General features: G+C 45.6%; 1 protein-coding gene across 2 annotated transcripts in view; it reads left to right on the top strand.

Annotated features, from left to right (window-relative positions):
• The first annotated feature begins 418 nt into the window (after positions 1–418).
• PHF12 (PHD finger protein 12) overlaps positions 419–24,964 on the top strand; it is a 41,917-nt gene continuing 17,371 nt past the window's right edge. The window contains exons 1-3 of one of the 2 annotated variants that reach the window (XM_047832672.1): positions 419–871; positions 1,516–1,697; positions 23,201–23,273. In XM_047832672.1, coding sequence (XP_047688628.1) covers positions 806–871; positions 1,516–1,697; positions 23,201–23,273 — 321 coding nt within the window. In that variant the 5' untranslated portion in view covers positions 419–805. Of the gene's footprint in view, positions 872–1,515; positions 1,698–22,469; positions 22,628–23,200; positions 23,274–24,964 lie in introns of those variants that run through there. The other variant, XM_047832673.1, reaches the window with a different exon arrangement.

Genomic DNA, 24,964 nt, shown 5'->3' on the forward strand with positions numbered 1-24,964 from the left:
ACACAAACACCAATGGATGAAGAGCCCCCATGTTCCTGCGGCTGCGCTGTGACCCTTAGAGGCTCTCCTAGGCGCCTGCGCGAGACCTCAGGTCCCGCCCTCCTCTTCTCAGTACGCTGGCGCAAGGCAGAAAGGCGGGGCTTCGGCGCTCCAGACGAATGCCAGCGCGGCTGCGCGCTGGGGGGTACCCCCTCACTGCGGCTGCGCGGGAGCCCGGCCGCCGGCTGTCACTGCGGTTGCGCGCGGCGAGCGGCGATCCCGGGGCGCCTGCGCGGGTGGCTTTGCGGGCGCTCGCGGTAAGTTTGCGCCAAGTGCGCGGCAGCCGGGACGCAGACGGCGGCGGCGGCGAGAGGCGGAGCCCGGGGACCACCCCCCATCACCCTCCCCGCAGTCACCTCACGTACCACAACCTCACCTAACCTCTCACCCCCCCTCCTATCCCCCCAACCCCGGGATGGCAGCGCCCGCCAGCCTTCCCGGCCGGACCAGCGGTCGCCAGCGCCGGCTTTAGCCTGTGGGACTAGGCCCCGCCGAGGCCTGACCCCCGGAGCCGGGACCCACCGTGCAGCCAGCCGCCGGGCCGGGGTTGAGGGGCCGCTCCCCCCTCACGGCCCGTGGGGAGGACGCTGCCGTCCCGGGGACTGGGGGCCGGGGGGTGGGGGGGAGCCAGGGCGAGGAAGTCGGGACCCGTGTTGGGAAAAAAGAAGGGGGGCCGGGGTCAGGAGCGCCCCCTCCCCCCGCTTCCCCCCTCCCCCCGGGGTTGGGGGGGCCGGAGCAGAGAGCGCCCAGCCCGGGAGGTGGATGAATGTGGGAGAAAATGGAGACCAAGACGATCGTGTACGACTTGGACACGTCGGGGGGGCTGATGGAGGTAAGAGTGGCCCTCCTCATCCCCTTCCCCCAGCGCCGGGAGGGAACCTCCGCCCTCCGCCCCACAAAGCCGGTCCTGAGCTCACAGCGCAAAAGGGCCGGGGGAGGGGGATTCTTCCTCACCCAGATTCTCCCTCCCTTCTTTGCAATTCGAGGGGCTGAGCTTAGCCTCCGAGGACGTTTGCAGCAGTTTCACCTACCCGCCGCCCTGGATTCGCTCTCCCGAGGCACCAACCCACTCCATGTCGTTGCACCGGCGGGCCTCCCCACCCCCTTCTTGTCGGCCCCTTTGTGCTTCCCCCAGCACGTCCGGGTACCGGGTTTCAGGCCTCTCCAGAGCCTGGCTTTGGAGTCCCCCACTGTCCATACAAGGAAGTGGCGAGAAGGGAACCGCGCACCCTCTCCCCATCCCCCTACCCTGATCCTCCCCATTTGGAAGAGGCTGTTCTCGTTGTGCTGCAGGAACGCTGTTAGGGTGGGCTCCCCCCGGTTCCGGGGGGCTGAGAGGTTCTGGGAGCAGCTTGGATGGGAGGAAGAAGGACAAAAGGGGGGAGAGGGGTGGGTGACGGAGAAGCCCTGCCGGGGGGGCGACGGACCGCCCGGGAGCTCCGAGTGTGCACACACGCCGTTTATGTGTGTGTGCAGCAAATCCAAGCTCTGCTGGCTCCCCCCAAGACGGACGAGGCAGAAAAGCGGAGTCGGAAGCCTGAAAAAGAGCCCCGGAGAAGCGGCAGGGCCACCAACCACGACAGCTGCGATAGCTGCAAAGAAGGTGGGGATCTCCTGTGCTGTGACCACTGCCCGGCCGCCTTCCACCTCCAGTGCTGGTAAGGTCTGGGGACCCCTTTAGAGCTCCTTCGCTGACCCTTCTCGGCACATTCCTTCACCCGGCCTACCCCTGGCTGCCGAAATAACGGGCGCTTGCAGCCGCTAGCTGACTTTCTGCAGCCGCTGGGGCGAGCGCCTCCCCGCCCCCAGGTGTCTGCTGGGATCTAGCCGTTTGGGGGGGGGGGGGGGGAGGAGGAGCAGCAGTGTGTCCGGACCCCGAGGTGGGGGTTGGGACGAGTGAGGAGAGCCCCATCTGGGATTGGAAGTCTCTGGGTAGCCGGGACAGAGCCGGCAGGGCACGGCCGGCGGTGGCGGGGGAGGAAGGGGAGGAGCTCCGGGCCCGGTGCCGCTCGCCTGCCCGCGCGCCCGCCGCCCTCGGGGTCCTGCCGGGCTGGGCTCTCCTGCGGGCGGGTGCATGGGGCCTTCGGCCGCCCGAGCTGGCCTGGTACGGACCCGGGGGGCCGGACGCCCGGGCGCTTGCGACTGTGGAAGAAATCATGGAGGGTGTCTCTCGAGTCCGCCTCTTCTCTGCTTCTCTGTTTACAATATGGCGACCTGCCTTTAAATTATATTTTTATTCTCAGCGCCATTTTGGCTGCATATATGATTTGCAAACGTCTCCCGGGGAACGGTGGGGGTAGAGGCTCGGGGTCCTTTCTGCAGAAGCTCCTCGGGGGCCAGGGCTAGGATCTCGCCGCTTTGGTCCCCTTTCTCTGGCTCCGCTTGCCCCCTGTTGCCTCTCGGAGCTGCCTCCCTCTTTCCCTCCCCGCGCTGCCGCCTCTTAGGAAATCGGGCCGGGTTAGACAATTAAAATTGCCCTTGGGCGCCGATTTCACTTCGCTCCGGATCGGCGAGCCCTTCGCGGCAAAATTCTTTGCTGCTGGGGCAGGATTGTGTGCGGTTGGCTCCGCGAGGGCATTTTTAAGGAGCAGAGAGCTGGAAAGCTGAGCGCTTCCCCCCGCCCCCGCCCCCCCTTACTGAACGCGAGAGGAGGGGAGAGACCGGAGAGAGAGGGAGGGACCTGGGTTGATCGCCCGCTGCGTGATCCTCCTCAGCAGCTCAGCCCAGAACAATCCGGCCAGGAAGAGTTTAAACTCCAGTTTCTGCCTGGAGAAATCATCTCTGTCCTCCACGAAAATCCTCCATCAGCGCAGGGAACCCAGATTGCGTCGTGTTCTGATGTGTGTTGTTCTGTCGTTCAGCAACAGTTGAGTGAAACAGGCGTTTGTGAGAGAGCGGGAAAGAGAGGGGCTTCTGTTTGTCCCCCCCCCCCCCGTTTTTGATATTGCCTTTTTTTAGTCCTCTGGGAAAAAAAAGAGGTTTTCCTTCTGTTCTCTACAGTGTTCCATTCACATTCTCTCTCTCTGTGGAGTAGTGCTTACTGTATATTTGTACTAATTGCAGGTTTTGGAACACTTACGAGACAGATGACTGATACCGGGCAAATTAAGTCTGTGGTCAGAAGTTATGTAGGAAGCTCCCATTACCATTCCCAAGATGCTTTTGCCCAGGAGGGCACCCCATCTTCGCTTGTAATGTTGCAGGGACAGAAATGGTTATCCTGGAGGAAGCTTTGTTGCTGGCTTTAAATTTTTTATTATGTAGTGACTAATACCAGCAGGAAGGGTCTGTGGTTTTTAGCCTTTGCTTCCTGTAAGGTGTGATCTACCTGGAGAAAATCTCTCTGGTCAAGTTTCCTGTGCTGGTCTTGAGCAAGGAAGAGATTTGTACCTGGATGTGTTATGTTGTTTATCAGTTTTTTCCTGTTGCTTGTGTTTTTTATTGTGCTTGTTTGATACATATACCCAGACTGAATTGTAGGCTTCTTGATTTAAAATGTGGGTTAATGTTTTACCTCTAGGAGGAAGCTATTGTTAACCAAGAATGATGACTCCTGTATTGAGTGAGAATTTTGTAAGCTCATTATCTTTTTTTTTATGTTTATTTATTTTTGAGAGAGAGAGAGAAAACACGTGAGTGGGGGAGGGGCAGAGAGCGGCGGGGGGGGGGGGGGGGGGGGGCGCGCACACAGAATCCCAAGCAGGCTTCAGGCTGAGCTGTCAGCACTGAGCTGAGGGATGCGGGGCTTGAACTCACCAACCACAAGATCATGACCTGACCTGAGCGGAAATCCGATGCTTAACCGACTGAGCCACCCAGGTGCCCCTATAAACTCATTATCTTTAGTCTCATTTGTTTAGACCATTTGTTTAGTAAGCTGAGATTGTTTATTAGAAACTTTAGGTATGGAAAAACTGTTTTGCCTGACTTTCGGCTTTGAAACTCTAAAACCCAACCTGGATCTTCTAATTAGAGGAGTGTAAGTCTTGTCAAGTTGTAACAATTAACAGTTTCTACTTCAGCTAGGAGAGAAGGAGGTACTTTTAGCTGTTGGTGAGACTCGGGTTTGCCCAGGCTGCATTTCATTGAATACTTTTCTTTTTTTCTTTTACTTTTTTTTTTTTTTTTTAAGGCCCATGAATGGGAGCTGGTAATCAGAGATTCGAGAACCCTAGTAAATGAGGCAGGGTTTGTTTCACATTTCCAGTTCTCTCTTTGAAGATGCCAGTACTGAATGTACCATTGACTTATCTGAGTTATTATATAAATTACAAAACATTCTAGATACTGGTACAAACGAAGGAAGCTTTCTTTTAGGTGAGGCTTATCCCACTTTCCTGCCTTCTATTCCACTCTTTCCAGCACAAGTGAAGTACTTCGTTAACCATCTCCACCAGAGTTTAGGTCAAGCAGTTGACAGTCTCAGAAATTTTGATTCCTGAGTGTGCTGGCTTTAATTCATGCCATTACTGCTTACTTGTGCCATATGGGAGTGCAGTTAGGTATGGCTATATTTTCTCTTGCTTCCCTTTTTAACTTGCTAAGACTGGATTACAGTTGACCCTTGAACAATGCTGGGGTAGTTTAGGGGCACCGACTTGCAAGCATTAAAAAATCTGCATAACTTTTGACTCCTCAAAAACTTAACTACAATAGCCTACTCTTAACCAGAAGCCTTACCAGTAACACAATTAACACCTGTTTTGCATGTTACGTGTATTGTACACTGTATCCTCGTAGTAAGGTAAACTGTAGAAAAGAAAATGCTATTAAAATCATAAACAAGAGAAGATACAGTGCTGTACTATAAAAAATCTGCATGAGGCGCCTGGGTGGCCAGTTGGTTAAACATCCGACCTTAGCACAGGTCTTGATCCTGTGGTTCATGAATTCGAGCCCTGCATTGGGCTCTGCACTGACTTTGCAGAACATGCCTGGGATTCTGTCTCTCTGCCTTGTCCCACTCTCTCAGTCTCTCAAAAAAAAAACAAAAAAAAAAAATCCACATACAAGTGGACCTGCAGTTCAAACCCTTGTTTTCCAAGGGTCAGCTGTACTTAGATAAGCATCGTAATGTTAATTTTCTTAATATTCACAATGTACAAGAGTGAAGGTGGAGGTTTTACAAATCCTGTAGATCCTAATTTCAGTGCTGCTGTGGGTCTTCATTCAAAGCTGTCTGAGACAAGTTCTTTTTTCAGTCTAGTGTCCCTTGCCAGCTTGCCTCAGTGAAGGAGATCTAGTAAAATGTTCCAGAAGTGATTCTAGGCAAACTTTACCTCCTGGGCGTAGTGACATAGCCATAACCACAGGGGATTTTTCTAAGATAAACTGCTGGAGGAAATGACTGGTCAGATAAACTGTTTTAATTGTCTTTTCTTTTCTCAGGGGCCAGTGCTTTGTATGAGGAACAGTTCTCTCTTCCCAATTAGACTGGAAGCCCTATAGCTGGGTTTTCTGTAATGATCCCCTGGGTTGGGGAATGAATTGCTCTGTGCTCAGCCCCATGACCTCTCTAAAGAATTAAACTCGAGGAGGTGATTTTTTGTTTTTGTTTAAGTGATAGTGTAATCATTTTATCTAAGTTGAACTGGTTTATCAGTTATTCAGAGTGGTAGTAGGGGTTACTAAACCTGCCCCAGGAGAACTGGAAAGAGATACGGGGTTTTTTTGTAAGTGTTTTCTGGTGAACCTGACCTCTCTATCATAATCGTCATGGCATTCATTGGACTTTCGGAAAATACTGGTCTCCATGGATTGGTCCCTAAAAACTGGTTTACAAAAATTACGATAACTTGTGGAGCTCTAGTTGCCACTGGCCCATCTTTATGTTTGAAATGGATTGGATTGTTCTCACTGATAAAGTGAATAAATACCTTAGGTCTTCGGTAATGAGGCTGCCTGGAAACTGGATGTTTTCCTCTGATTGCTTTCTCATGGCATTTTGCTCTAGACGACCGAGGGACCAAAACGGTCTGATTGAGAAGTGCATCTACCTCAGCAGACCTCAGCATGGTTGCTTCCCGTCAGACAGATTTCTGTAGCATTTGCCTCCGCATGTTATATTTGGAATTGTTGGCCGGCTTTCCTCTCTTTGGTGTTGGCAGCAAGATCCAAAATGAGGTTTTCGAAGAATGAGAGTAAAAAGGTCTCTGTGCACAGGCAAAACTAAGCTCAGCTTGGAGTTTTGCATATTTAATTTTCAGTGAGTCATAACAAGAAAGGTTTCACACATAGAGTAGAAAACTGCCTTGCAGAAAATCTTTGCCGTTTGAGCATTTAAGAAGGTGATTTTTCTGATTTGTTGTGTTTGGCTCCTCATGAGAATAGTATTAGTCTACTGATGAATTAAAGTACATTCTTTTTTTTTTTTTTTTAATTTTTTTTTTTTAACGTTTATTTATTTTTGAGACAGAGACAGAGCATGAACGGGGGAGGGTCAGAAAGTGAGGGAGACGCAGAATCCGAAACAGGCTCCAGGCTCTGAGCGGGTCAGCACAGAGCCCGACGCGGGGCTCGAACTGATGGACCACGAGATCATGACCTGAGCCGAAGTCGGCCACCCAACCGACTGAGCCACCCAGGCACCCCTAAAATACATTCATTTTAATATTACCTTATGAATCTGTTGTTTCTGACATTTTAAGTGCTTAGAAGCTTAGCACTAAAGACCTGGAGGTGACAGCATCTGGCCTTCCTCCCGTCACCCTGCCCCCTCAATAGTAAAATGATTCAACGATAAACAAACCTGATTTGGTTTTATGTGTATTTTACTTATTTTTACATTTGCTGCATTGCATTGGAATCTGGGTGTGTAGTATTGTTTTTAAATGTTCCACTCAAACAGGGAGGGTCTGATAACATTCAATTTTAGCTCAATTTCACATGCATGCTTTGTAAACTTAATGTGGGGCTAAGGGGCTAATTCTTGTGATAGGAGTGCTTTGGTTCATAGATAAGAGGATGATCACTGTTTAATAATAATAATAGTAATAATATTTCGAATGAGTCTGTTTACTCACAAAATGTTGGTGATCTAGATGGCTGTGGTTAAGACAGGAAGTGTCAGAGGGCACCTGAGTGGCTCATTTGGTTGAGGGTCAGACTCTTGGTTTCAGCTCAGGTCCTGATCTCATGTGGTTAGTGAGTTCGATCCCCACATCGGCTGGCTCTGGGCTGTCAGTGCGGAGCCTACTTGGGATTTTCTCTCTCTGCCCCCTACTTGTGCGCATGCACGCTCTAAATAAATAAACAAACAAACAAACTTTAAAAAAAATGAAGTATCAAATTTTTTAAAGTGAAGGAGGAGGTAATGCTCTTCAAAGGTAACAGTGTTTGTGTAACCTAAGGCAAGTAGTTAGTGGTCCTACTGTGAGAAATTTTTCATTTTGGGCCTATCCCCAAATTGATTACCATACTTAATGGAAAGGTAGGATGCAGTTGTAATCTCATCAATTTCCTGCTGCTCCTTAAGGCTCTCAAAGTACTTTACAGATGGGCTCCACTAACTAAACTTTGTAAATGACTAGTGTATTTTTTTGTGTGTAAGTATATAAAAGACATGTTTAGGTACTGTCTTCTTTTACATCTGGAGATGGGATTCATGTTGGTCTGTTTCAATTTCTTAAGTATATCTCCAAGATAATTTTTTAAAAGCCAAATCATAAAATGAGACAAATAAATTATCTAATTTGAACTGAAAAAGGATCCAAATAGTCACGACTGTGTGTCAGATGAAACACTGGTTTTTATTGAGCTCTCAGTGACAAGACCAGTGATACTCAAAAGGGCTCAGTGAGATTTCAAGGTTCACGCTTGTAGGATTTATCAGTACTTCATCCCTTTTCATGGCTGAATACTAGTCTGTTTATGGATATACCACACTTTTGTTTATTCGTTTATCAGTTAATAGACATTTGGGTTTTTTCTCCTTTTGGCTATTGGGAATAATGATGCTGTAAACTTTTGTGTGCACATTTTGTGTGGACATCTGTTTTCATTTCTCTTGGTTGTGTACCCAGGAGTGGAATTGCTGGGTCAGAGGGTAACTCATGTTTAACCTTTGAAGAACTGCTAGACTGGTTTCCAAAGTGGCTACACCATTTTGCATTCTTACCAGTATAGGAAGCTTCCAATTTCTCCACATCCTTTCTAATACTTGTTATTATCTTCTTGATAAAAACCTGTCCAGGGGCGCCTGGGTGGCGCAGTCGGTTAAGCGTCCGACTTCAGCCAGGTCACGATCTTGCGGTCTGTGAGTTCGAGCCCCGCGTCGGGCTCTGGGCTGATGGCTCAGAGCCTGGAACCTGCTTCCGATTCTGTGTCTCCCTCTCTCTCTGCCCCTCCCCCGTTCATGCTTTGTCTCTCTCTGTCCCAAAAAATAAATAAATGTTGAAAAAAAAAATTTTTTTTTAATTAAAAAAAAAAAACAAAACCTGTCCTGTGAGTGGGAGTGCTGTTTTTTGTTTTGTTTTGTTTTAACTTTTTTAACGTGTATTTATTCTCGAGAGACAGAGATAGTGTGAGTGGGGGAGGGTCAGAAAGAGAGGGAGACACAGAATCTAAAGCAGGCTCCAGACTCTGAGCTATTAGCACAGAGCCTGACGTGGGGCTCAAACTCACAAACTGTGAGATCATGACCTGAGCTGAAGTTGGATGCTTAACTGACGAGCCACGCAGATGCCCCTTGATTTGCATTTCCCTAATGGCCAATGATACCAAACATCTTTTCATGTGTTGATTATCCATTTGTATATTTTTTTGGAGAAATGTCCATTTTGATCCTTTGTCCAATTTTAATTGGGTTACTTGGGTTTTTTTTTACTATTACTACTAGGTTGTAAGAGTTCTTTGTATATTCTAGATGCCAAGTTCCTTGTCAGATACATGATTTGTAAGTATTGTCTCCCATTCTGTGGGTTGTCTTCTCACTCGCCCATTTTATTTTTCTAATTTTTGAGTCTTATGTAGAAGAAAGGTAGTTGATTTAAGCGTACTTTAATGGCTGTGCTTTTATTATCAATGTAATGACAGTGAGTAAAAGGTTTCTTCTGTGAACTCCAGTCAGGATGGTGCATCTCAGTGGAGAGAACCTTATCTGCCACCTGCCTTAAGGCACCACTAGTCACAATATAAAATTTCTGTGTATAGAAATCCCTCGTACTTGGAGATTTCTAGTTTAAGGAGGACAATTTTAATTTTCTCGCTTTGATTGGTGGCAGCTTGGGATGGAAATAACTCCAGATCAATTGAGGTATCTTTTGAACTCCATTAACAACAAAAATTGTACGCTGCGGTGAACTCACCTGTTTATATGTGTCTTTATGTAGGCCCAGATAGCAATAAATAGGGAGACAGAGTGAAGAGAATATTTGCCCGAAGGTTTTATATAGCTTATAAAAACAAACAGTCTGTTTTGATGCCCCCAAGAGGAATTTTGCTACCTAGAAATGCAGGTGTCCAGCTTCTTAACAGAAATGGGTACATCTTTTCTCCTACAAGTGCTAAGGCAATAGAAAATAGATGAAGCTGAATGTTGTTTGCTTTTGGTATACATAAGAGTGTTAAAATCTATCTCTGAACCTTCTTGTCCCACCCCCAGCACATACACAGTTCCTTGGCGTGTAGTTAAGCAGGCCACCCTAGTCAAAGATTCTGGTTGGGGGTTTGATAATGCTCTCGGGGTTTTGATGGTTATATTATTATGATCATGCAGCACAGGCTCCTAGAAATGCATTCTTATTTTAAGGTGCCAGAATTTTAAATCGCCACAGCAGGGGGAGGGGGGCAGTTTGTTTTCCCACCTCGACTTTGCTCTTCCTTTAACTTAAGAGTCCCCAGGGAGTACAAACATGGCCAGCTGCATTGCCATTCAATGAGTGACACTTATAAGAGTACCTCCGCATAATGCTAGCCTCCCAAGAGACCGGACAGGAGTACAGCTGTCCCCCTGCCAGTTTCCTGAAAGAGGAGGACATTGTATTCAGTGCAAGTCCTAGACCAAATTTCAGAAAGGCACTTTGGTATTGCGGATTTGTCACCATGCCCAGGACGCATGCACAGGTCACTAGCTGACTGCTTTTCCCATGACTTGGGAGCAGTTAAGAAGAATAAGAAGGTGACTCCTTTTTATGCCTGCCATTTACAGATGTCAAAGTCTTCATCCTTTAAGCCTAATACTATTTCTGAATCTAGGTCTCAGCAAATAAGAAAAAAAGATGAAGTTTTAGCACATTTGCACGGGAGATGGAAGACACTTGAGGGGTACAATAGACACTGATAAAAGGAGAAATCATTGCTTTGACCCATCAGCAAAAAAGAATTTGTCTGCTATGTAGAGCTGTTGTTGAATTCACGGTAAACAAATTCCGAGCACACCTTACAGACTGATGAAATTTCAAGTAATGTAAAACTTGACTCACTCATTCAAAAGGCTACTTTCCCTTTTGCAACCGTGTACTAAATGCTCACTAAACTACTTAAAAGCCAGAGGCTGACCCGTTTCCTCCGCTCACTGCTGTGCAATACCTGGTAGTATTACAAATGAGAGAGACACAAAGATAAGCACTGGTTGGGGAACAGAAACGATGTCTAGTTCTACCAAGTGGGTGGTACCTTTGTTAACAAAAAACAAAAGGTGACCATTCCTTTCTCCCTAATTACATTTGCTTTCCTGTATGTTAATAGTGTTGGTTTTTAAGTCTTTGCCCTTCCCGGGTTTTTTTGTTGTTGTTTTGTTTTGAGACAGAGAGAAACAGAGCACAATCCGGGGAGGGGCAGAGAAAGAGGGAGACACAGAATCCGAAGCAGGCTCCAGGCTCTGAGCTGTCACCATAGAGCCCGATGTGGGGCTCGAACTCACGGACTGAGATAATGACCTGAGCCGAAGTCGGACGCTTAACCGACTGAGCCACCCAGGCGCCCCTCCTGTTTTCTGATAAACTGTACGAGATATATCTCCCAGGAAATGTTTCCCAGTCTTGAAAGGACAGAAGACAGAGAGTGTAACAGCAGGGCGGGGACTCCATGCCTGAACCTACCTTCAGTCTTTCCCACTGATTTGGGCTCTGCGTGAGGCTCTTTTGAAATAAGCTTGAGTGAGCAAGAGGACTCTCCGCGGGGTTTGAATTTAACTGTAGCCCAAAGACATCACTTTACCACCCGGCCACACAAGGCTGAGGGAACCTCTCAGAATTACTAGGAAGCTTGAGTTCCAGGGTGGAACCCTGTTTGTAGCAGCATAAACACATTTACAGACTTTCTATCCAGCTGTGATCCTTAGAGGGATGTTGAATATTATTTTTCTCTGCTCTGCATTTGTGCAGAGAACAGAGCAGGGAAGCTAATGAAATGCATAGAACTTTAAGTGATTGTAGGTACGTTACAAAACTGGCAATGAGGAGCTACTGTTGTTCTTTCCACCAGCCCTGGGGTCCTATGCTGAGCTGGGAGCTTTTTAATTCTCACATGCATTGAACCATCAGATAGCATTCTACTGATTTTTGGTTTTAACGAAGCTTTGGAAACATTAGAGGGAAACTCTACAGTGAACTTTTTCAATTGACAATCCTCAATTACTGGTCAAAATGCATTATGAAAATTATACTTCATTAATCTTGTTAAATGTGTCCAAACTTACGACTTTTCCTACCTAGTCCTTTCTTTAAAATTTTTTTAAGATTTTTGTTTTGAGTAATCTCTGCACCCAACATGGGGCTCAAACTAATGACCCCAAGATCAAGAGTTGGGTGCTCTTCTGACTGAGCCAGCCAGGTGTCCCTTATAATTTTTTTTTATGTTTATTTATTTTTGAGAGAGACAAAGCTCGAGAAGGGAAGGGCCACAGAGAGAGGGAGACACAGAATCTGAAGCAGGCTCCAGGCTCTGAGCTGTCAGCACAGAGCCCGATGTGGGGCTCGAACTCAGGAACCACGAGATCATGACCTGAGCTGAAGTCGGACGCATAACCCACCAAGCCACCCAGGTGCCCCTTATAGTTCTTTTTATGCATAGGCTGGCTATATTCAACTTTCCTTGATCTTGCTTGCCATTTTTTGTTTTTGTTTTTTTAAGTTTATATATTTATTTTAAGAGAGACAGAGCAAGAGCTTGAGCAGGGGCTCGAGAGAGGGAATCCTAAGCAGGCTCTGTGCTGTCAGCGCAGAGCCCAATGTGGGGCTCGAACTCACGAACCATGAGATCATGACCTGAGCTGAATCAAGACCCTTAACTGAACTGACTAAGCCACTCAGGCTCCCCTTGCTTGCCATTTTTTGAAAGCATCTTAAATATAGGGAGTATTCTGTCAGTGATTTTGGCCTTTTGATAAACATTGTTTGGCTTTATCATTTTTTTTTAATGTTAATCATTTTTGAGAGAGAGAAAGAAGGAGAGAGTGTGAAAGGCGGGGGGGAGGGGTGGTGCAGGCGGCAGAGAGAGAGGGAGACACAGAATCTGAAGCAGGCTCCAGGCTCTGAGCTGTCAGCACAGAGCCTGACACAGGGCTCGTACCCATGAACTGTGAGGTCATGATCTGAGGTGAAGTCGGACGCTCAACCGACTGAGCCACCCAGTTGCCCCTCATTTTTGTTTTCTTTATCCTTCCTTTTTTCTCCTCATGGTTTTGCCTGGCTTAGATGACACTTAGCCATTCTAGCTTAACTTAATTCTTATAACACCTCATTCCACGATATCAGACATCTTTGACTGCAGGCTTCAGTTTGTTGGTGTTGAAGTAAGCTGTATGGTAAGAAAAGTAGCTGCAGTTTATTGAAATTATGGGAAAGAACTCATGTCCAAGATTTGTATGCTTGCTGCGTAAGAGCTTTCCTCAAATCTTACCGTTTGTGTGCACACGATCAGACCTTTAAGGGTGATCATTCTTTGGTTAGGGATCATCTGAGAGAAAAGTGGGCCAAAGGGAAAAAATTATGGTGCTCTCTCTCTGAGAAGTATGTTCACCTCCTAAATAGGTCACTGGGGGTATAACTGGAAGGCTTCAGAAGCTCAAGTCAGCACTTAGCTGTGGCATCAAACCACGACAGCATAGTTTGACAGTATGCCTAGGAGATTAGTTCAATCATGTAGGGTGGGGAGCTTTAAGGTTTATGAGTAAAATTGGGGGGGGGGGTGGTAAAAGAGGGAGGGAATAGGCCCTGTGCTGCTTTGGTGCAAATTATTATTATTCTCTATTTTTCCTTTTTTTAAGGAGACCCTGTCAGAGGAGGGTAAATTAAGCAGAAATTCTCCTTAGGGAGAAGCAGCTGGGTCTTAAGTAGAAACCTGCTCCCTGTATTTAGTTGGATTTCAAATAAAGACATTGCTAGTGTTTTTAGTTTTCCCAGCCTTTATAGAATTTGAGGTCCAGTATCTCTAAGATGTAAACTGATCCAGATTTCCTGAGCTGTGTGTGCAAAAAGAATACGGCCTGGTTATTTCCTTGTTCTTGATAGTCCAATAAATTTGGCTACGGAACAGTACCCAGTTTTCCATACCTCTGAGACTCTTCTGGAATACACAGTTACAATTGTGGATTCTTCTTTTCAATGGAACATTCCCTAGGAACATCAGAAAGTGTTGAGGCCAGAATGTTGACTTCCAAAACAGGTGGGGGGCTCCAACATCTCTGATGAGGTGAATGAATGAAGCACATTTTTAAAATGTCTGTAGCCAGCTCATTTGCCATTGTGGAGAAGCCAGGATTGACAGAATAGCCAAACTCATGATAGATAAGGCCCTGTGGCACCCAGTCTCAGCTTGTAGAGAAGTTAGCAGAGGGAAAACACCTGGTGTAACTGTTGGTGCTCTACCCTCCCACCCTCCTTTTGCTGCACTGACTTTATAACCCTGTTCCCCAGGTGTCCTTCACTGGGAGGATGCCACAAACCAGCTCTGCATAGAAGGCAATGAAATTTGGGGGCACAGTCAGCTAGTTTGAAAGGACTGTATGCCTGTGGAAGTGACGCAACTAGCTAAGTTTCTCAATGGGGCATTTGTAATGGCCTGGCACTTCATTGGTTTCCTTGTTAACACTGCTGCTGAGGCTTTGCATGAAAAAGCCAGCGGTCCTTGTACTTTTTATGTACTTTGTGGCATTAGCTGTGCTTGAGTCAGTAGCTAGGATGAAGGAGGGCAAGGACCCCTGAACTTTGTTTTTACCTCCATTGCCTTTCAGTATGGCCATCTTCCCTGCCTTTGAAAGGTAGGCTATGTTTGAAGATAAAAACTGATGCCCATACAAGTGTCCAGAGGAAACTTACTGTTTAATGCTGACATTTAAATTTCATTAGATTTTGTTTCTTCAAAACTTAGACCATTAAATTTGGATATATTAAGACAGCTTTTAAGTTTTAAAAGATATTTTTAAATTAAATTTTACCTGGCACCTCTTCGCTTTTCTAGAACAGAAGCTGGTTTCAGTTTACAAAAGGCTTGTTTTCTGTGCTCCTAGGTTCCTTTGTAGATCAAGATGGCTGCCAGGAGGCTGAGACGTGATGGTGGTCCTGTCAGTGATCACCTTCGCTCCCATTTTGGCTAATACCAACATATTTCCTGAGCTGGCCAAGGGCAGCAGGGCTGGTCTGAGGGAGGGTGGGCCTGTTCTGAGCATGTATTGTCTTTTGCAGTCACTCTTAACACAATGCCGTTAAATATAATTGCAGGATTTTTATCTGGTAGTGGACCTCAGATGGATGGATGAGACCCATGAACTGTGAAATTAAAAATCAAAACTGCTCAATGCTATTGTTTGCTGGTTGAACACCCCACCACCACCCAAAAAGGGGAGGGGACATATAGATGGAGGGGGGGGGGGGTCAGTGAAATCTTTCTTAGTCTGATATTTTAACTGAAACTGCCACATATGGCTCGAGAGCTTCTGATTCTTGGTGAATGATGGGTTCTGACAGGAAAGACCCTAGCAGTTCATGCGACTGACCTCCTTTAGAAGAGAGCCCGAGTGGAAGGCTGTTGGTGTATTGTGTACAGATATGCTGTCTGCATAGTGTTCCTGTTCAGCCTTTGTATTAAATAGAGTATTTTGTCAGTCTAGGAAGAAAAAATGAAGTGTCTTCTTTCTTAAATATTGTTCATCCATCTTGCTTCCTTTTGTCCTAAGACACATACCAAAGCTTTTAATTTGGTTAAGTGATATTTCCATGTCTCCCCAGCTGCCTTTGGCTCAAGTTTTAAAATGTCAGTGTCACTTAGCTGGATGGACAGTTGCAAACCATACGTCGGTAACCTAACGTATTTTTTAAAAACAAGTCCACAGCCCAACACCATTTTTATCTGCATGTTTTAATGCAAAAAAATAGGTCTCTGAAATAAAAGGCAGTCTTTCTGCTTCCTTGTCTCCCTCTCTCTCTCCACCTCTCCCCTCCTCCCTTTGTTCTCTTGTTCCCCTCCCCCTTCTCCTTTCCAGTTCCATATTGAAAAACTGCTTGCGCTGGATGGATAATTAACGCAGAGCTGTGGAGCAACAGGTCCCATTGGTGGCGACTAAATCTGAAGTAAATGTTAATATCGTGCAGGTTCATATGTATTAATAGGTGGGGGAGATGAGTGAGGTTAGACTCAGATCAGCCACACTGGTATATGACTTGAAATAGATCCTCTTAATTAGAGAGCCAAGAACCATGACAACTAACGTCTTCCACCTGCAGTGGTGGGCTGCAGCCTCATTAGTGAATGAAAGAGGCATTCTAAATTAAAACTGGACTTCATCCTTTGGCTGTGAGTTGGGATCATCTGGCTCTGGGCTTTGAATCTTTGACATGGAGAGGTCTATCAATGCAGGCATTACAGTTAGCTGAGGGGTGCAAGTTTGTGGTTTTCTCTTTGAGGACTCCAGAAATAGACTTTTTTAAAGTTGTATTTATTTTTGAGAGAGGGAGAGATTGAGCCTGGCACAGGGCTCAGTCTCACAAACCATGAGGTCATGACCTGAGCCGAAATCAAGAGTCAGACGCTTAATGGACTGAGCCACCCAGGTGCCCCAGGCCAGGGCTTTTTTTTTTTTTTTTTTTTTTTTTTTTTTTATTCCTAAGTTTATTATTTACTTTTTGAGAAAGCAAGTGGGGGAAGGGCAGAGAGAGAAGGGAGAGAGAATCGCATGCAGACCCACACTGTCAGCACAGAGACTGATGTGGGGCTCAAACTCACTAACCATGAGATCATGACCTGAGCTGAAGTTGGACACTTAACCTACTAAGCCACCCAGGCACCCCTGGGCCAGGGCTTTTTAACAAATGATCTGGGAGGAAACATCCAAAGCAGTGAAAATGGATATTCTGCAAAAGCTCTGTCCACAGGGCACTCTTTTAATTTTTTTTCAACATTTATTTATTTTGGGGACAGAGAGAGACAGAGCATGAACGGGGGAGGGGCAGAGAGAGAGGGAGACACAGAATCGGAAACAGGCTCCAGGCTCTGAGCCATCAGCCCAGAGCCTGATGCGGGGCTCGAACTCCCGGACCGCGAGATCGTGACCTGGCTGAAGTTGGACGCTTAACCGACTGCGCCACCCAGGCGCCCCACACAGGGCACTCTTTAAAGAGTTACCAGTTTTCCAAGACAAGCCAGCTCGTGTATATTCTGGGGCTCACCTTCCTTTCTATGACTTGGACAGTTCTCGGAAGGAATCTAAAGGTTCATATGCTATTGGGTTCTAGATGGACATAAAACACCCATTCCCAGGAAAATGTCCTCCCTTCCAGAACTTTCCTTCTTTCAGGTAGTTTTTCAAAATACAGAAATACACCTGCTTCCAAAACTATAGTTTCCTCCTGAACCCCTCAAGATCCTTAACTTTGCCGTCTTTAAAGGATCACTGACTGACTTACCACTTGCTGAATAGTTCTGAATTATGGAAAAAGAGTAGGGAAAAGGTCACTGCCACCTTCAGGTACCAAATAACCAAATTTCTGGGGCTCTTTGAGTCTGGCATCTGTGCACAGTTAAGTCTTACATAGCTCTGTGTGGCAAGGATCAGGGTGTATTCGATTGTATGTGGTCTCATTGTCAACTGTTCTTTTCATGATGTTCTAGCCTGTGATCCCTGAGAGCAGGGACCATGTCTGAAATTTCACCACTTAGCACATTGCCTAGCATAAAATGATTGTCCATTAAATGGTTGAGAGGACAAATGACTTTGGTCCTCTCTCCCCAAAGGAGAGTAGTTTGTTTCTTGGTGGGGTAGATAATAACCACTTGTCCCTCCTCCAGTGTGGTACCTCCAGCATGGCATTGGTTAGTAAGCAGTGGGAACTCAATAAATATTGACTGATGTCGAAGGAAATGCTCGACCTTGAGGGTCGAGGAAGATATTTTAGCGAATATTCCACTGTGTTCCCCAGAAATAAGAGAACTACCAAAGGTTTTTTACAAACAGCTTGGGCTCAAGATTTGAAAGAACCAGGAAACTGATTCGAGTTCTAATTCTGCAACTTAACTGGCTCCATGGCTTCAGATGAGTCCATTTCCTCACCTGTATGACGGGAATAAGAATTGTCACGGTGTGCTGGTGAAGATCAAATAAGAGCATCTGTGAAAACACTTTGTGAACTGTAATATGCTATGTAGACGTAAGATGAGATTGTCAGTCTGCTGTTTCTGAGCTTTAGTGACTAGGAAGCATACTGATGTCTTTACAGGCAGTACTGGCTCATTATAGTGTCCTCATGGTTTTCACTGCTGCACAGCAGAAACTCTAATAGAGCATTTCCGACATTACCTGACTTTTAACTTTTAATGATTTCCTTTTATAGAGAATGGCTCTGAGCACCTTGTCTTCGTTGATATATAGGGATAAGCGGGAGCTGAGACAAAGCCTTGTTTTTCTTGACAGACATATCCTGATTTAAAGACTCTGGTAGGCGTGTAATCATTTCAAAGTTGCACACTAAACTTATAGGAACACCATTCTTATGGGAGAAAGAGCTTTAAGATGGGCAGCTGAGATGGGGAAGTCTCCAGAATGTGTTATGTACATGAGTGTCTTGAAGCTGCAGAATCTCCTTTCTCCCTGGAATCCTCTCCCTGTTGGCAAAATTTCTGATAGCGAATCAAACCAGTCTGTCTGCACAACAGCCTCTTTCGGAACTAGTTCCTGAGCTTATTACTCCAGTGACAGTCTGTCTTTCCTGGATCCATTTCATGAATCCCTTTTGCTCTAGATATTTGAGTTGAAAAACTGCCTTCTAAATATTAGCTTGAAAGGAATTACTAGGGGCAAAGAGGAAACATTGTCATGAGAAAGCTTTATCGTGGGCAGTTTCTGTATTCCGGGTGTACCTGTGATGTTCATTTTCTAGAAACAGACTTTCCTTCCCTATCATCCTATCATATATTACTGCCTTCTCTCAAGATAGCACATTTTCGGGGCACCTGGATAGCTCAGTCGGTTAAGCAGCCGACTCTTGATTTCAGCTCAGGCTCAGGTCATCATCCCACAGTTCGTGGGATCTAGTCCTGAGTCCAGCTCTGTGCTGACAGCCTGGAGCCTGCTTAGCATTCCCTCTCTACCCATCCCTGACATGACTCGTGCACTCTCTCCCTCTCTCTTGCTTTCAAAATAAATAAATAAACATTTAAAAAGATGCCACATTTTCAAGTTTATTTCAAGATGCGCATTCTGTCTTTGAGAAAGCAGCAAAATCTCAACAAGGTCTCACTTTTAAATGTTCTGTGCTCATCCTGGAAATAACATTCTGACTTCTCTGTACTATTCCCTAAACTCACAGCCCTTATCACACACTTTACTGCAGACAAGAGGAGCCTGTGCCCATAATCTAGAATTCTGAGAAACAAGTGTTCTTAAGGTTGGTATCTCTAAAATCGATCCTTTAGAAACCAACCAGGAGCTACTTTTAAGAGCCCCTTAATACAGACTTTAAGCAATTTACCCCTGTGTTAAGAAAAAGAACCAAGAAACCAAATTGTTTAAAGAGGATTTAAATGAGTCGGGTTGGTTTGCAAGTGTGGACTTTGACTTTGATATCTTACCATTTCATGACTTAGAAAACAAATTATTTTGTGTGCAATTTAACCACCAAAACAAGTGCCTGCCTAACTGCATTGCTTTGCCTCATTTGCTTCCTAGAAGCCTATTTTAGTATTCCCCAGTTCTGTGTGTGTGTGTGTGTGTGTGTGTGTGTGTGTGTGTGTGTGTGTTGAGAGAGAGTGTGAGCAGGGGAGGGGCAGATAGAGAGGAAGAGAGGATCCCAAGCAGGGCTCCACACTGTCCGTGCAGAGCCCGATGTGGGGCTCGAACTCATAAGCTGTGAGATCATGACCTGAGCTGAAATCAAGAGTCGGATGTGCAACCAACTAAACCACCCAGATGCCCCAGTGTTCGCCAGTTCTCTAAAGCTTTATTGAGTACTTCGTGTATGCCAGGCACCTCGCAGAGTGTGGAGGTACAAAGGTAAATCATAGAGAAGGGGGTTCCAGTGCATAATAGTTTCAGTACAGTGTGGTACAGAAGTGCTATAGGGAATCAGGGGCTGCCAGAGAAGGCGTCCTGGAGGTGTAATATCTGACTTGAGCCCCAAAAGATAAAGAATCCACTGGGTGAAGGAATGAGGGAAGGGCCAGCTTTTGTGGTTGTAAGTACCAGCTCTAAAATGAACAGACACACAGACTAAAGAAAGGGTATATGGACTGTGTGGGGAGCCACCAGGTTAATGAAGCTAGAGAAAGAGGCAGGATTCTGGCCACAAGGGTCTTAACATACAATACTGAGGAGTTTGAACTTTATCCTATAATGGATAGGGTAGGGGTGATACTGAAAGGCTTTTTAATAAGGAGGGTGATATGATCAGAATTATGTTTTCAATAACTCGTTCTGCCAACATGGGTTGGGGCTAGATTGAGGGAATCATGAAGGGTGGCCAGGAAGTCATTTACATCTTAGTAAAAGGTCTCGATTCAAACCACCTTGCCTTGCCCTTCTCTGCTTTACATGTTTGGTAAAGAGTATCTTGGTACAAAGCCAAATGGGCAGATGAAAAGAAATGATGAAAAACAGAATCAGAAGTGACAGCCTTTTCAGGGTTAATTTTAATATGATAGTTGCTGAAGCATAGCAGAGTCTGTAAGCCTTTGCAAATTACATGCATACATTTCATTAGTTTGGATGTAGCCTATGCAGAAATCCATTGGTGAGAACTAGGGAAGACTTTACAGGTGACATTCACCTATGGTCCTCTAGGGCTTGAAGACCTGTCACAACAGGCCAGTATGCCTCCAGGTTTTCTGCATCCTACTAAGGATCTCCTGAGATTCCACCAGTGAAACAGGGAGGAAAGGAAGCAAAGAGCTGTGAGCACTTAGTGGATATCCTGACATGTATATTCAGGTCTCCAGGGAAGCATGGCAAAGCAGAAGCTAGGAAAATTTGCCAAGCCAAGTGCTCTTGTAGATAGAAACAGTAGAGAAGCATAATATTAAGCCTTGGGACTTCAAGAAGAGTCCTTATATATTCAGCCCTCAATTATTTTTTTAGTATTTCTTTTTTTTTTTTCTTTTTTTTTTCTTTTTTTTTTTTTTTTCTTTTTTTTGGGTGAAAAACTCCCTTCTGACTGCTAGGAACCAGATATAAGAATTTCTTTAGCATAAATGTATCCTCATTCTCCATAACAGAATTTCTGATTCTGTAGGCCTGAAGTGAGGTCTCAGAATTTGTGTTTCTTTGCTAATAAGTTCCCTGATGACACTGATGCTTGCTTCTGATCTGGGAACCACACTTTGAGAACTGCTACTGTACAGACTTAGAAATGTGACTCTCTCAAGAATTTAATAAAGTCTCATGCATATGGTTCTTGGTGTAACTTTAGTGGAAATCAGTGATCTGGAGGTTCAGTAAGGCCAGCCCTATACAGCTCTAATTTTGATTCAGTATTGACTGAGTGACTACTGTATGCACAACCTCTGTATTATAAAGCTACAAGGTGGGAAGAGATTTAGTCCTTGTCTTGGTCCCTCTAATGAAAAAAATAAGAGGGGCACATGGCTGGCTCAGTCAGTAGAGCATGTGACTCTTGATCTCAGGGATGTGAGTTCAAGTCTCGCATTGGGCATAGAGCTTAACTTTTTAAAAATTGGATGGGGGTGCCTGGGTGGCTCAGTTGGTTAAGCATCTGACTTCGGCTCAGGTCCTGATCTCATGGTCCCTGAGTTCGAGCCCCGCGTCAGGCTCTGTGCTGACAGCTCGGAGCCTGGAGCCTGCTTCAGATTCTGTGTCTCCCTCTCTGTCTGCCCCTTTCCTGTTCTCTCTCTCTCTCCCAAAAATAAACAAACACTAAAGAAAAAAATTGAGGGGCGCCTGGGTGGCGCAGTCGGTTGGGCGTCCGACTTCAGCCAGGTCACGATCTCGCGGTCCGGGAGTTCGAGCCCCGCGTCGGGCTCTGGGCTGATGGCTCAGGGCCTGGAGCCTGTTTCCGATTCTGTGTCTCCCTCTCTCTCTGCCCCTCCCCCGTTCATGCTCTGTCTCTCTCTGTCCCAAAATAAATAAATAAATAAATAAATAAATAAATAAATGAATGAATGAATGAATGAATAAATAAATAAATAAACGTTGAAAAAAAATTAAAAGAAAAAAAAGAAAAAAATTGAATATACGGATGGATGGATGGATAGATAGATAGAGAAAGAAAGAGAAAAGAAAAGGGAAAAGAAAGAACTGGGGCGCCTGGCTAGGTCAGAAGAGTGTGCAACTCTTGATCTTGGGGTTGTGAGTTCAAGCCACACTTTGGGTGTAGAGATTACTTAAATAAAACTTAAGAAAGAAAAAAGAGGGGGTGCCTGGGTGACTCAGTTGGTTAAGCATCCGACTTCAGCTCAGGTCATGATCTCACGGTTCATGGGTTCGAGCCCCGCATTGGACTCTGTGCTGAGAGAGAGCTCAGAGGCTGGAACCTGCTTCAGACTCTCTGTCTCCCTCTTTCTCTGCCCCTCCCCTGCTCATGTTCTCTCTGTCTCTTTCTCTCTCTCTCAAAAATAAACATTAAAAAAAAAGAGAGAACTGCCACACAAGGGAAAACATGAGAAGTCGCAAAAGAGAACTAAATCATACAATCCACATATCCAGAAGGTCCCAGTAATCCAGGCAGAGCACATGGAGGAGCTGTACTCAGTTACATGTTGCTGTGTAACAAACTACCCAAAACTCAGTGGCTTAAAACAGACACTGGTTATTCTCTCTCACAAGTCCATGTGGTGACTTAGCTCAGCTGGATGGTTTTTCTGTTCAGCATTGTGTTGTCTGGAACCACAGTACTTTAGAGGCTGTACTAAGCTGGCATGATCTAAGACAGCTTAGTCACATAGCAGTAATTCATGCTGGCTTTTGGCTTGGAATTCAGAGGAAGCTGTTAATTGGAGCGCCTTAACTCTCCTGAGTGTGGCCTCTTGGCGTGACAGCAGGGCCCTGAGATGGAACATTCCAAACATGAAAAAATGGAATCTGCAGGTCTCTTAAGAGCCAGCCTCGGAAGTTACAACATAGGTCACCTCTGCTGCGTTCTACTAGTCAATACAAGTCACAAGGCAAGCCTAATTCAAGAGGAAGGAAGTGGCCTACCTTTAGATGGTAGGAATAGCAAAGACTTTGCAGCCATCTTTAATTAAGCCTTACAGGACTAATAGGGTTTAAGAGGCATAGTGTTCTAGTGGGAAAGGGCTCTAGAGAAAGAAATATCAAGTCTTCAATTTGACTTGACGAAAGCGTACCTGAAAGGGTCCTGGGAAGGTAGAATGGGACCGTGCTACACAGGGCTTTGAATTGCAGATGAAAGAGCTTAGACTTATACCGACAAACTTTGAAGACTGTAGAGAACCTATCAATGATTCTATTAGCATGATATAGTTGGGGGATGATTCTCAAGGCTTCAGACTACTTCTGTCTTTCTCTGTAAAGCCCAATGTTGAGAGCTCTGGATTTGGCTTCTCTTCCTAAGATGTGGGAGTAGGTCCTCACTCTTTAGGTTATTGTAAACGATGCCATGTTAGCATCTTGAAAGATGAGAGAAAGAGCCCTGGCAGTGCTACAGGACGGGCCAGAATAGGAGTCGAGGGACAGGTAGCTCTGTGCCAGACCTACCTAGGCTTTTTCCTGCTGCATCAAAGGTTAGTACTTAGTCTTGCCCTTGTCTTTTCCCCACAGTAATCCTCCACTGAGTGAAGAGATGTTGCCTCCTGGGGAGTGGATGTGTCACCGGTGCACTGTTCGCCGAAAGGTAATAATGGCGCTTTCTGAAGGCTTTGCTCAGAGTGCCAGATCTAGAGCACTGATATTCTAGAGCTAAGACGGCCTGGCCCTGAAGGCATTTTCGTCCCTTCTTCTTGTCTTTTCCAGCCCTGGAATCACCCTCACTCTCCCCATGGTGACTGTTTGGAATCCAGTAGGGCCTAAAACCCAAACATGGGCTGCTGAAATGGGCAGAAGAGGTGTGTTAATTTATTGAGCCATGTTCATTCACTAGTGACAGGAGTAGACTGAGGAGTTGTAGACCTCCTGAAAAGTGGCCTGAATGTGGCAGTTCTATCCCTGACTGAAAGTAGCTGAAGAAAAGCAAGGCTGCTTCTCCAGCTTGATGGAAGAAGGATGCCCCTCACCCCAAGGCAAATAAGGCTTGGCTGGGTGTGTGGGAGAGTACTCGGAAGCCTTTGTACCCCAGGTTGCCTAATCTCTCTTTAGCTCCCCTTCCCTTGGCTTTGATAGTTCAGTACTGGCTTTGAGAACATGATTTTCTACTTTGAGAGCTTTTGTGGGGTGCGAAAGCTAAATTCCTCTTTATCAAAAAAGGAAGTGGGTGTTTTTCCAGTCAGAATATGAGAGACCCAGTCCTCAAATTAGAGGCTGTGAATTAGAATCTGTCTATGAACTGTAAACCATCCCCTTCCCTCCCCCCACAGTAATCACACACCAAGCAACTTGCCTTTGTTGTGACATCACTTCTGTTTTCCTGGCCCCTGAACATGATGTCACAATGAATGATGATTTCCTTGGTTGCAGAAACAGGATGAGATGATTCAGAGATTGTGGTTTATGTGTGTAACAGTTTTCAGCCTTTAAGAAGGTAAACAGACTTTTAGTTTTCAACATCTGCACACGGGTTCTTATTAAAAGGCAAGGCAAGGCCAAGTCAGCCAGTTAGCCCCAGCTATGGTTTGATTGCCCCTGAAGTCCACAAACCAGGCTGTCCTCCAGCCTAACCACCTGTCCGCATCTCTTCCTGTGCATCCCCAGTTAGGTTAGAGCAGAGCCAGTTAGAAGCACCTACCAGCCAGGAGGCCTTTCAGAAACCTGCCACTCCAGAAACTGAACGTGAAAGAAAAAGTAAAACCAGGAAAAGAGGGTGGAGAAGAACTAACATTATTTTAGTGCCCGTCAAATGCTGGGTATTTTACATATGTTCTCTCATTTAATCCATGCAGCCGTTTGGGGTGCCGGTGATAGTACCTCCATTTTAGAAAGGAAGAAACTGAGGCTTACAAATGTAGAATGAGGACTCCAAAGAATTAACAGAGCCAAATTGTCTTACTCCAAATTTCTATTGCCTCTTCATCAGTTTTCTAGAAACAGAGCTGCTTGACAGGGATTATAGTAGCCTTTTTCTAACGTAGTGTGCTTTCCCCGAAATGCCACAGTGACATGCTCTCAAATGGACTTTTTTGCCTACCAGTGCCAAATCTGCCTTTTCCACCACCACTACCTCTATCCCTCTTTGGCCTCCTGTAGTTACGCTGAAGTGGACTGAAATGATTCATCCTTTGGGCCTCATTAACCTTTGATGTTCAGGTCCTGTTCCTAGTGGAGGCTAGATCTTCCCCCGACTCAGCCATCCCTTTCACATATGTCACCCTCTGTCTCCACCATATCTTTGAAAGGAGGAGAAGAAAGGTTTTACTAGTCTTACTTTACAGA

Source organism: Prionailurus viverrinus, chromosome E1 (assembly GCF_022837055.1).
Source record: "Prionailurus viverrinus isolate Anna chromosome E1, UM_Priviv_1.0, whole genome shotgun sequence".
Taxonomy (NCBI): domain Eukaryota; kingdom Metazoa; phylum Chordata; class Mammalia; order Carnivora; family Felidae; genus Prionailurus; species Prionailurus viverrinus.